General features: G+C 34.1%; 1 protein-coding gene across 4 annotated transcripts in view; it reads right to left on the bottom strand.

Moving 5' to 3' along the window:
* The window catches only part of MYO16 (myosin XVI), a 597,681-nt gene that overhangs the window by 292,360 nt on the left and 292,281 nt on the right, over positions 1 to 13,040 (bottom strand). For all 4 annotated transcript variants that reach the window (XM_070579270.1, XM_070579268.1, XM_070579272.1 and 1 more), the window contains exon 12: positions 9,110 to 9,175. In XM_070579270.1, coding sequence (XP_070435371.1) covers positions 9,110 to 9,175 — 66 coding nt within the window. The remainder of the gene's footprint in view (positions 1 to 9,109; positions 9,176 to 13,040) is intronic.

Raw genomic sequence — 13,040 nt, 5'->3', positions numbered from 1 at the left:
AAGATAGCAAGGATTTTTAATGTGAATACAAGGCCATTGCAGCTAAAATGCCTATGCATTTACAAATTCCTCACTAAGACAAATTTAATTAACTTGATTTTAGTGATACAGTCATTTATGATGATTGCTATGGTGACTGAGTGCCAGTATTTTTAGTCCTTTTGAGTTTCTAGTGAATTCGATTACATTACGATAAAAACTAAATGATAGGAAGACTTCTGAGTCATGAAGAAATATCAGAAAAACTTAAGTTTTATTTTACAAAATAACTGGCGTGTATCTTCAAAGATGTCCAGGTTGAGAAGCTCAAGAGAAGATTGAGGACCTGCTCCAGACTGAAGAGGAAAGACCTGGTGGTTCAACACACACAGCGTGTGATGGTGGCCTTGATCTTTGGCTATCTGGGCATGACTGGGGCAGTGGGAAAGACTTGAAGGAGGCCTCTTGATGACACAACAGCAGTGTAGCAGTAGTAATTTCCTGATTTTGATGGTTTTATGGAGGTTACACAGGAGAATGCCTTTGTTTGTAGGAAATGCACAACACATGTATTCAAGGTTGATGGGACCACATGCCAGCAAGTTATCTGAAAATGGTTGAGGAAAAGTCGTTTGTATTTATCTGCAAACTTTCCATAAGTGTGCAGTTATTTAAAATAAGGGCAAGAATTTTTAAAAGTAGAATAAATAATCTACACTGACAATAAATAGTTGGATGAATTTCACAGATGTAATATTGAGTGGAACCTATCAGACACATAAGGGAACATACTATAAGATTCCATTTACATAAAGTATAAAAACAGGTAAAACCAGTTGACGCTGTTAGACGTCAGGTTGGTGGTACTTTGGACAAAGTGTTAGTGATTGGAAAGGAGCAAGAATGGGGCTTCTGGAATGCTGGTAATGTTCTGCATCTCAGTTCTCGTGAAAACGTACCCAACTATACACTTAGAAAGGAGCACTTTCCTGTATGCATTATATCTCCATAAAAACTTCAAAGAGCCACAATCATTAACACTGTGGTTCTGGTGCAGAGACTAGGAAACGAGCTCACTGGAACAGACCAGAGAACTAACTTAAGCCCACACAGGTGTGGGGATTGGTGTATGACAGGTGCCGTGTCACTGCTGCATCGGTAGTAAAGGATGATGTCAAGAGAACTGAAGATGTGTTTGTAAAGGAGACAAACGCTGCCCTCTGTCTCGTGCCATGTGTAGCAATGAGTTCCAGAGGAGTTACATCCCAAATACGCACGGCAAAGCTTAAAACATTTACACGCGTACCACAATGATCCTCTCATGATTGACGTAAGGAAATATGGCTCACAAACACAAACTATAACGGGAATGATGGCTCAGTCTCACAACATTAACCTTAACTCCTGTTCATCCACAAACGCCAGACATGTAATAATAAAACAAAAAGTCAAGCAAAGACAGAGAGAATAAGCTGTGTGTATAATCAATAAATTATTAGTATTTTATAAATGACTCCTACAAATCAATGAGAAAAACTGGAAATAAAATAAAAGATTGGGCAAATAATATAAGTGGAAAAGAATGGCCAATAAATATGAAAAAAAGATGCAGAAACTCTCTAGTAACCAGATAAATCCATACATACTTGCAATTTTTGTATTTTTAATTATTCAAAAATTAAAAATAAATATTAAAAATAATTAATAATAGTGATGTATCCATTATAATTCCTAAACCAACAGGGAGTTTTAGCCCAGCTCTTTTCTCTTGTAGGACAAATTTCTGTTTTATTTTAAACTTGCACTCTTTCACTTCTTTCCAGGTCTAACATGTACCTAATATAGTTTGACACAATGCTTTTAAACTCAACCTGCCTTGTAAAATCCTGCTGGGGATTTCATTAGATGTTACAGACAAAGAGAGACCAGAGACCCAGGAGTGGAGATGAATCCTACTCTGTCTCAAACCTGTTTGGGGTTACATATTCTCCTTAGGGGAATTTTTTCTAGAGATTAGGTGTAATGGATCTTGAGTATCTAAATAAAGTTTGTTCATGATGTTGAAACTAAAGACCTTTTTCAGCTTCCTTTTCTTTAAATCTTTTCATGTGCAGTTGAGTGTATATTGTAGAATATTTCATTGCTACCACCTGGTAATACTTTGCTTGGTGCTGACTCGATGCTCTATAAGTAATGTAAATGTGACATAATATTAATAATGTATATCCCATTTAATTATTTCTATCGAACTTTGAAGATTTTCACTTATGCAGTCCTAGTTTTCTGAGTTACTGACAAGCTATCTTTTATATTGCTTATCATTATCATTATCAGTATTATTGCACATTCTCATTTGCACATGCCTTCTCTCTCCACTTCACCATTCTCTCCCCATCTGCATCATTTGGCAACAGGAGGATTCTGGTCAGTGGGAATTTTAAGTGCTCTGTTTTAGCTCATGGATGAGATGGCATCTCCTCAGCCTCATTTGGGGTTATCGCTCTTTGCTGGACTCTGGTTCGAATGGATAAGGTCCTTCTCTATGGCTCACTTCCCTTGTTTTTTCCACTGTGTGTGATACTTCTAAATAAACTGCCAAGAGATAACAGGATCCTGCTACATCCTGATTTCTGAAGCCAATCACGTGTTCCACAGCTTCTGAGAGGGCCATTCACACGCCCCAGTGTCAGGATCCTGGGAACCCTTGGAACCTCCCTGACACCAATGGCTTGACTTGGCACGGGCTGTGGGTTTCACACTATACTATGAATATGTCATTCTACTTGCCTGATTAGATTTTCCACTCATTATTTATAGATATATATAAGGTGGCATATTCTGAAAAAAGTGTGTTTGTTTTTGCAAAAGATCAAATATAATTTAAAAAATATGTGTCTCTGGGCTCAGCATTTGCGTTGCTGAGGGTAGCCTGTCCTGCATTTGCTCTGGAGTTACGTGACTTGGATTTAAATTTGGTCTCTGCCAATCACACAAGTCTTTGAAAAGCTTATTTAATCCCTTTGAGTCTCAGTTTATCCATCTTCAAAGTGGAAATGGTAATTCTTATATGGAGCGGGTTGCCTTTTGAGATCAAATGTGATGAAGAGATCACATTTATGTGTAAAGCCCTTTGCCCCAGGCTTGCCCTGTAATAAACCCTAAACAACGCCAACTACTGATCTTCCTTCCCAGGCCCGCTCATCCATAGTAAGCCCTGTGCAGCCACTCTAGCTGCTTGCCAAACTCGAACATGCCTAGAAATGGGAATATTAGGAGACCAACAGCAAGTGGATCTGAAATCAAACACAGCCCTAAGCCTGGCATCTCACACTAGATACCAGATTACACAGTGGGACAGCTCAATCTCACTGACAAATAGAGGAGGAAAAGAGAACGAGTACTGATCTGTTTTGTATCGTGTGTACTCAAAAATATAATTGTGAGAAATTATCCCCAGGTATTTTATCCTGAATGGTGTCATCATTTTGCACATTGAGATTTCACGATGATCCATCTTCGGTCTGTGAACTCCACAGAAAAGGTAGCAATAAGATCTGAGAAAGCTTTCGATATTGATGTGTGAGGGGCCAATGCATATTTATTGCTGAAGCGTCTACTCTCATGACATTTACTCATTTATTGGTTTCCACAATGATACAAACATCTAAGACGTTCGTTCTTTCTCATCACGACTTCACCAATGCGTTAGACCTGGTTCTGGTGGCCGCCATCTTCCCTGTCATTGCTGTCTCCCACCCCCCCTTCTCCTATCATGATCTTTGTTTTCTATTATTTTCTACCTCATTCTTAAAAATAGTGTGAATCCTAAGTAATCTTACAAAAGGAACTATCTATGTGAATTATCCCTAATCTGGTACCCAGTATAGAATCCAAACATTATTTTAATTCAACTTCCCCAAACTTCATATGTTCACCTGAACCTGACTTTTCCTCATGAATTTCTTTTTTCTCATTTTCTTTTTTGCTATAGATACCCTTACTCTCCCAGACTCACAAATTCAAACCCTGTGTCTTCAATTGACCTTCTCCTCTCACTTCAGTCCTCAAATAAAATTACTCTATAGATACTTCTTATTGTCTTTTCATAGACTCACTCAATTTCTTCTCTTTCTGCCCACTCCATATTAGGCCCTGATAACCTTCCTCTTGGATTAATTCAGTATATACCTAACTAGTCTTCTTGACTAAATGTGTCTTTTTCTGAAACTGATGGCAGGCGACTTATAAACACTGTTTGTATTTTCTGCAAATAAAATCCAAATTCTCTAATTTAGCTTTATAATCTAGGCCTAAATCAGATTTCATGCATTCAACTTTTTTAACTTCTTGCTCTTATCAAATTGGTCTGTGCATTCCTCTAAATGGTCTTATATGTTTTCATCTCTATAATGTGGCTCCAGACAATTTTCCAAAATACACCCCCTGTCCCCTCTGCAGAGTCTTACTCATTCTTCAAGACTGAAATGCCTTTCTTATCCTGATACAATCTCCTTCACTCTAACCTCCTGACTTGTCAATTAATAGTGTGCCCTCAATCCTGCTATTTCACTGTCTTCAGGTACACGTGAAGTTTGTGATTACTTTTTCGCCATTATTTATGTCGTGTCTCTAGAATGTCTATGCAGTTCTTAAGTACAAGGAGACTCCTACTTAGCATCCCTAAATATTGAGTGCAACATATTGTATTTAATAGACTCAACTAACGTTTGTTAATTTGATGAAGCATTCTTGTTTCTGATTATAAGTTTACTTATTTTCCTAAAGCCTATTCAGAAAGATCTGGCTACTTTTCTATTTTCTCCTTTTCCTCCACCTGTTCATGTTTAAAATGAGTGATGTTACTTGCCTTCAACATAAGTGGGCAGCACCATAATGAACCCTTCCCTTTGGTTATACCTCATTTAGAACTGTCTGCCTCCTGGCCCACTAAGTGCCACTTCTCCTCAGCGCTTGTTAGCATCAGATCAACACTGCTTAGGGCAGTGAGCTATCTAATGGATGGGGCTGCTTGCTGTCATGTGTTTATATTAGTCTCAGAATGAAGTTTGCCACAAAGGCTGTTCTACATCCGTGATTAATGACCTGCTAGAAATAAAAAATGAATATTATGCAAAGGCTTAATATAACTCAGTTAATGGTAACAAAATAAAAGCGAGACACAGATGGTGCATGTGGACTTTTTCTTTTTAACACGAAACACAGCAGTCATTCTCTGAGTCTGTAAAATCTTTATGGATATGAATATGCTCAATGTTCTATCTTCTTCTTTTATTAAACTAATCAACACGGTATGAAACCAAATTATTTGAACAAAATTTATCACTCAAAATAATAAACATACATATAATTATAATCAATAGACACACAAAAGGAAATGAAACTTTCTCTTGTGTGTCCTAGGACAATGAGATAATTTTAACGTGGTTCAGTACATGAGTAGCTGATTTAGAATTACAAGGTACAAATATTGCTACAGAGGATGCCTTCTAATTCAACCTAAAAATTAAGTCCTTGTATCTACTTAACTATAATTTTACGGTTTATTACTGTAGATCAGGAAAGTACAAACTATTTCATTCTGCACAATGGATGTGAATTCCAAAAGCACCAGACACTGTACAATTTCACTATGATGTGTAAAAAGTGGGTAATTTGATTGTTAGTTTTACATCACTGCATATTTTACCTAAATATATTTATTTTCCCCATAAATTCTATGCCAGAGTCAGTTGGAAATGATGGATATAAAGGATGATACACATAATTTATGTGTTGCATTCGCCATTTTGTTTTAATGAACTGTTCTGGCAAAAATCTCAATGCATTATATCTTATTTCTACATTAATAAAGAAATATGTCTCTTAATGTTTCTCTCCTTATCTCTAACACGTATTTCTGAAAGAAGTGCAAATACAACATATTATTTGAAGCCATAAAAGTGCCATACTGTTGACACCCTAAAAACAAACCGCAAAATAACAGGTGTTTTCCATTACAAGATACAATTTCATATAGGTAATGCCATACTATAGCAATTTATTGTGTTAAATTTTCCCTAATACATATAATTTGACCTCCAGATCCATAGAAGCATTTAAATAGTAATTATATATGTATATATATATATATATTTTGAGGAAGATTAGCCCTGAGCTAACTACTGCCAGTCCTCCTCTTTTTGCTGAGGAAGCCTGGCCCTGAGCTAACATCCGTGCTCATCTTCCTCTACTTTATATGTGGGACACCTACCATAGCATGGAGTGCCAACTGATGCCATGTCCACACGTGGGATCTGAACCAGTGAACCCCGGGCCGCTGAGAAGCGGAGTGTGTGAACTTAACCACTGTGCCACTGAGCCAGCCCCTATATTTTTATTCAGTTATTTACAACTGACTTTTGCCTCACCATAAGATTCTTGTTAACTCTACCATCCAACGTGACACTGTAATATAAGCCAGGAACAATTCATCAGTAGTTAACTCTAAATAGCATATGTTCCCCCCTCTCTGAAAGATACATATTGAATTAAACAATAAGGGACATAGAATTTCAACCAAGCTTAGATATTGAAGCTAAATGATTGTCTGACACCAATGCAATAAAAATAGGTATGGCCTATTTTATCAGATAGCTATAATGAAGTAACTGGTATCAGACTATCTCACCACGAACAACCATAAAAGCTGGATAAAATACAAATTAAACACCTAATTAGAGGCCTCTGAAAATCACCAAAGCAGCTAGGACTTCGTGGATCAAGGTCTTGGAGAGTGTCAAAGACATCTAACCAAGAAGCTCCTCCCCATACTCTTTCCCACCATACATTGTCACTTTGCTGAGTAAAACTCAGAGGCCTCTTGGAAAATAAATGTAAGTGTCTGAAAAGCTGAGCGGAGATGTTAGCAGGCTCACACTGCTGGGGAGACACAAATTCAAGGTCAAGGCTCCGTAACAGAGGAAAGCCTAGATGGACATCATCCCAGCTTCTCATTTGAGACCTATATGAGGGGCATACCTTATGCACAAGACAAATACAAAGCAAAGGGGCCTTAACTGAGTCAACGTGATCTGCCTACAGTTTATGCACCCACCAGGCGAAAAAAATCAAAACTTCTTTGGAAGAAAATAACACTATCCTAGCTTCTATAGTTTTTTATATAAGAGGTTTGGTATTCAATCAACATTTTCCAGAAATGTCAGTAAATATGTCCACATAATGGAAAACCAATTGACCAAAACACACATACTAAAAACAGACCCAGATATTAGATATTATCATTAGGCTAGATTAGAATCATTATTTTCTAGTATTAGAGTTATTAGATTGATAATAATAATATTCTTATTAGAGTTATCAGGCACATTTAAAAATAAATCATTACCATATTCAAGAAATTAGGTGGCAAGACAAAGAATTTCACCAAAGAACTAGAATCTCTTAGTATAAAATGGAAATTTTAATATTGAAAAAATAACATAACTGAAATCAGCAATTTAATAGACAGTTTTATCTGCAGAGTCAAAACAACAGAATAGAGAATTAGTAACCTGGTCAGCCAGTATATGCAGACTGCAGATCAAAGAGAAACAAGTGTAGAATATAGAAAAAAATTGTTTATGTTTTCATAGAATTCATACAGCAAAGAAGAAATCACAATAGAAAAGAAAATATCTAAAGAAAGTGTGAAATATCAAAGATGCAGAATTATGTAAAGCTGTGTTTAAAGCAAAATAAAAGGCCTCAAATACTTATTTATAAAAGGAGGACATAAAATCAATGATATAACTATACAACTTAACTATCAAATCAAACTCAAAGAAGGTAGAAAGAAGAAAACAATAAAAATAAAAAGCAGAAATCAATTGTACAGAGAATAAATATACAATAGAAAAAAATAAAAAGTCAAGATTCTTTTCTTTGAAAAGACTAATATAATTAAAAATTCCTAGCAAACTGATTTTAAAAAGTCAGAGAAGGCACAAATTATCAACATATGGAATAGAAAGAAATCACTCAAAATTACACAAACATTAAAAAGATAAATAGCATTATGAATAATTTTATGCCAAAATCTTTTGAAAATTAAATATAATGAAGAGAATTCTTGAAAAACACAACTATTAAAAACTGACAAAAGAAGAAATAAAAAATATGACCAGTCCTAGATGTCAAAAAATTAAATCCAGAATTTAAATATTTTCCAATTCCTTTTATGGGTCCAGCATAATTTTGATATTAAAAACTAAAAAAGGGGCTGGCCCCACGGTGTAGTGATTAAGTTCACTGCGCTCTGCTTTGGCATCCCAGGTTCACGCGTTCAGATCCCGGGTGCAGACTTACACCTCCCATCAGCCATGCTGTGGTGGGGACCCACATACAAAATAGAGGAAGACTGGCACAGATATTAGCTCAGGGACAATCTTCCTCAAGCCAAAAGAGGAAGATTGGCAGCAGATGTTAGCTCAGGGTGAGTCTTCCTCAAGCAAAAAAAAAAAGAGGAAGATTGGCAGCAGATATTAGCTCAGGACGAATCTTTCCCAGCAGAAAAACAAAAAACAAAAAACCCCACAAAGAAAAGTACAAGAAAGAAAAATTATTCAGTTGCCTGAAATAATTTTTCCAAAAGCAATTTCTCTTTTAATTTTGACAGTCTCATAATTAAAACTGGCAAGTTATTTGGGAAAATGTATAAATTCCATATTATCCTTTCTTATTCCCATTGCTTTAACATCACAGAACTTCTCCATAAGAGATCATGATGTTCAAACAAGGACTCTAAACCAACTGATCTTGAATTACTCAAGAATGCATGGAAAACAGTGCAATATATTACTTAATTTTAGAAGTCTGTCTAAGTGACTACAATTACAGAGCAAGTACATATTATAAGTGCAAAGGAACCTCCTGATGAAATAACTTCCCTTTTCAGTGCTGCCTCAAGACAAATCTGAGTCATTATTACACAAAATCCAGTTAGAATTTCCTGAAAAGTTTGACCTTACCTTTTGTTTTGTTTTTTCTTCTTAGTCAATCATTTGATACAAATAAGTATGTCTGGTGAGTGTTACTGTACATTATTAAGCAGTATTTTAAATTTTATACTCACCATAGTGGAATAAATTGGAAGCTCTTTGAATGGGTTAACAAGCAAGAGGATATCCCCAATAAAAGTCTGTTAAAAGAAAAGGATATCAATAGTTATTGAACCATATAGATAGCACTTTTAAAATTAAAAATCACTGTGAAAATAGAGAGAATAAGTAAAAACCATACTTTAGTATTTTGATAATTGTTTTAAAAGCTTGTTAACAAAGAAATAGAAGAGTCAATGTCAAATAAAATAAAACCAATAGGCTTGTTCCATTGAACACATAACAAGCGAAATGATTGCATTCTAAGAATCTATCTTAAAGGGGTATTGTGAGAACCAGTCTGAATATAAAATACAAAATTAAAATACATGGGAAAATATACTGGAGGAAGTAAATAGGGTAATGAGTTCTATGTTGCTACAGAATAATAATAAAATGCATAACTGAAAAGTTAATTAAGCACAGTGAGCAAACAAGGATACTGTTTTAATTAAAAAATGACCAGAAATGAGATACAAAAGCACAAAGAACAGATGGAACAAATAGATATCAAATAATAAAATGATAGATTTAAACCCAACTACATCCAATGTAAAGCCACTAGATACTCTAATTAAAACACAAAGATTATGAACTGGATTAAAATACTAACTATGTGCTGCTTTAAAGAGAAAAACTTTAAATATGAAGACTAATAAAATTTAAAAGTTAAAAAATGAAGCAAGATATACGTGCAAACAATAATAGCAAAAAAGTTAGTTTAGCGATACTCAATTCATAGAAAATATACTTTAAGCTAAGAAGCAATACCAGTCACAAAAATGACAAAACAATCAGGAAGATCCAGCAATTCTAAATTTTATGAAACTAAAATCTATCACAAAATGTATGGGAAAAAAAACACAGCTGTTCAGGAGAAAAGGATGAATTCACAATGATAGTGAGAAATTTTTAACAATTTTTTCTTAGTAACTCATGAAATAAGCAGATGATATTTTGAAATAAATAATTACCAAGTTGACCAATTTATTTATACAGAACATTGTTACCAACAACTGCAGAATGTACATTCTTTGAAATTGAACACAGGCTAGTTTCACTATGTTTAAAGGATTTGAGTCACAGAGAATATATTCTCTGATCATGGTAGAATTAAAATAGAAATAAATAATGGATACATAGAAAATCACCTAATGTTTGGAACTCATGCATCTGCAAATAACTTAGGAGCCAAAGAAGGAATCATAACGCAAACGAGAAAATATTTTGATTACACCATATCATAATTTGTGAGATGCAACTAAAGCTATACGTGGTATGAAAATTATCAGCTGAAATGCATGTTAGAAAAGAATAAAGGCTAATAGTTAATGATCTAAGTATCCATTTCAAGGAGCTCATCAAAATATATCAAATTATGCACAAAAAATAATCAATATAAGAGCAGAAACTAATGGAATATAAAACAAAAGCTAAAAGGTGATCTTTTGAAAAATCTAATAAGATAGAGCATAACGTAACAAAACTGACTGAAGAAACAAGAGGAAAGGCAACACTACCAATATCAGAACTATGACACCACTACAGATCTTACAGACATGAAACAGGGAAGAGGATATTAGCAATCATATTGCTATTGAAACAGCTGAAGAGGATATTAGCCACTAAGTTTGGATATTGAGATAGGTGGACAACAATCCACCATCTCACTAAAACCCAATAAGAAACACAATTAGAAACAGAAAATCTAACTAGGTTTTCTCTGTAAAAGAAATTGAATCCATGTCTAAAGACCTTTCCACAAAGAAAACTTTGACTTATTCTTCCCAATGTTGACATACAAAATAAACAAATGTTATACAAATTATTCCAGAAAATAACAGAAAAGGGAACACTGTTTCATTTTAAGAGGGCTGCATAAACTTGATATTAAAGACATAACTAGTATATTTAAAGAAAGGAAAATTACAAGCTGTTCTCTCTCATTAAAATACATGCAAAAATTCTGAGCAAAATATTGACAAACTGAATACAGCAATGCATTCAACAGATAATACGTTTCAACCAAATAAGCTTTATTCTAGTACTGTAAGCTTGGCTTCATTTTAGAAGATCAACTCTTGAAATTTACAATACTAAGAAGTAAAACAAAAGTCATATGAGCATCTCAATAAATGCCAAAAAAATTGAATAGCATTCAATGTCCATTCGTTATTAAAAATAATAATTTTGAAAAATAGTAATATAATAGAACTTCCTTAATCTAATAAAAAGTAATTCTACCTGTGGCATAGCTACTGCAAACAACTTGCTTAATGATAAAACATTGAAAGCTTTTGCTGGGATTGGAAATGAGACAAGGAAGCTTATTACTGTCACTTCTAGTCATTTGTTTATTGACAGTCCTATCCCATGAAATGATGCATGAAAAAAAGTAAAGAAGTTACCAATTTAAAAGAGAAAAATAAAAAAGTTATTATTTGCAGTATATGGCAACATATGCAGAAAATCCACAAGAATCTCCATCTAAATTAATATTCACATATGAATTTAGCAGGTTTGATGGATAAAAGGTAAATATAAAAAATCAAAATTGTCTCTCTCTCTATTAGCCACAATTAGAAAATGAAATTTGCTTGCTATTTTCAACAAGAAAATAACATTTATTATAGTACCAAAACTTGAAAAATGCCTAGAGATAGACCTAATACAAACGGACAAGACTTCTACACCAAAAATTTAAGAATGTTTCAGAGAAATTAAAGATGACCAAAGGAGGGTTATAACATTCCATGAAAGGGAAAATCACTTGTTGTAAAAATTTTAATGATTCCCAACTAATCAATATATTCAGTGCAATAACAAATGAAAATTCAATCAAAATTGATAAATTGTCTTTAAAATATATATGGATCTCCAAGAGTCATGATTGGCCAAGACATCTTGAAGAACAGTCAGAAGTCTTTCTATATATCAAAATTTATTTTATAGCTTTTATAATTAATATATTTTGGTGTTGGTTTACAGACAGACAAGCAAATTCATACAATAGAAGACAGATTCTAGAGATAGACTCACTCCCCGTGGCCACCTGATTTATGACAAAGGAACCACTGCAATGCAGTGGGGCAGCCATGTGGGAAAAACATTAATCTTGGCTGTCCTCTTTAACCATCATAAAATCATTTCCACACTAGTAGTGTGCCTTAAAGGTTAAAGTTAAAACAACCAAACTGCAGGAAGAAAATATAGGAAAATACTTTCATGACTGAGGCCAAAATTTCTTAAGCAGAACACAAAAAGCACTAATGCTAAAGAACTTTGTAAAAATTACAAACTTCCATTCATCTAAAGACACTACGAGAAGTCTAAATTGCAAACCACAAACTGGGAAAAAAGGCTTCCAGTATGTACATCTGACAAAGAAACAATATCTTGAATATATAAAAAGCCCCATATGACAAGAAGAAAAAGTAAAACAACCCATTTATTTTTAAATGGCTACATAATTGAACTGGCACTTCACAAAATAAGATAATCAAATGAGCAACAAACAAATATTGGTCAACATCATTAGTTACCAGAGAAATTTAAGTTAATAGCTTAATGAGATACCATTGCACAACTCTCAGAAGGGCTAGAATTTGAAAAAAAATTAATACAAAAAATAATACTGATCATACTACATGCATAAGACTGTTTATAGCAGCATTATTCTTAATAACCAAAAGGTGGAAACAACTCAAAGGTTCCTCAATTGTAGATTAAATAAATAAATTAGGATATATTCCTATAGCAGCTTATCATACAGGAATAAAAATGGATAACTTCCACTATAAACCATAGCACAGATGAGTATCAGAAATATGATGATGAGTCAAAGATGACAGACGCTACAGAGAACGCTCTGGATGGTTCCTTTTATACAAAGTGAGAAACATATAA

This window comes from Equus przewalskii, chromosome 16 (genome assembly GCF_037783145.1).
Source record: "Equus przewalskii isolate Varuska chromosome 16, EquPr2, whole genome shotgun sequence".
Taxonomy (NCBI): Eukaryota; Metazoa; Chordata; class Mammalia; order Perissodactyla; family Equidae; genus Equus; species Equus przewalskii.
Note: the sequence above shows the minus strand (reverse complement) of the source record. Positions and strands in the feature narration are given on the sequence as shown.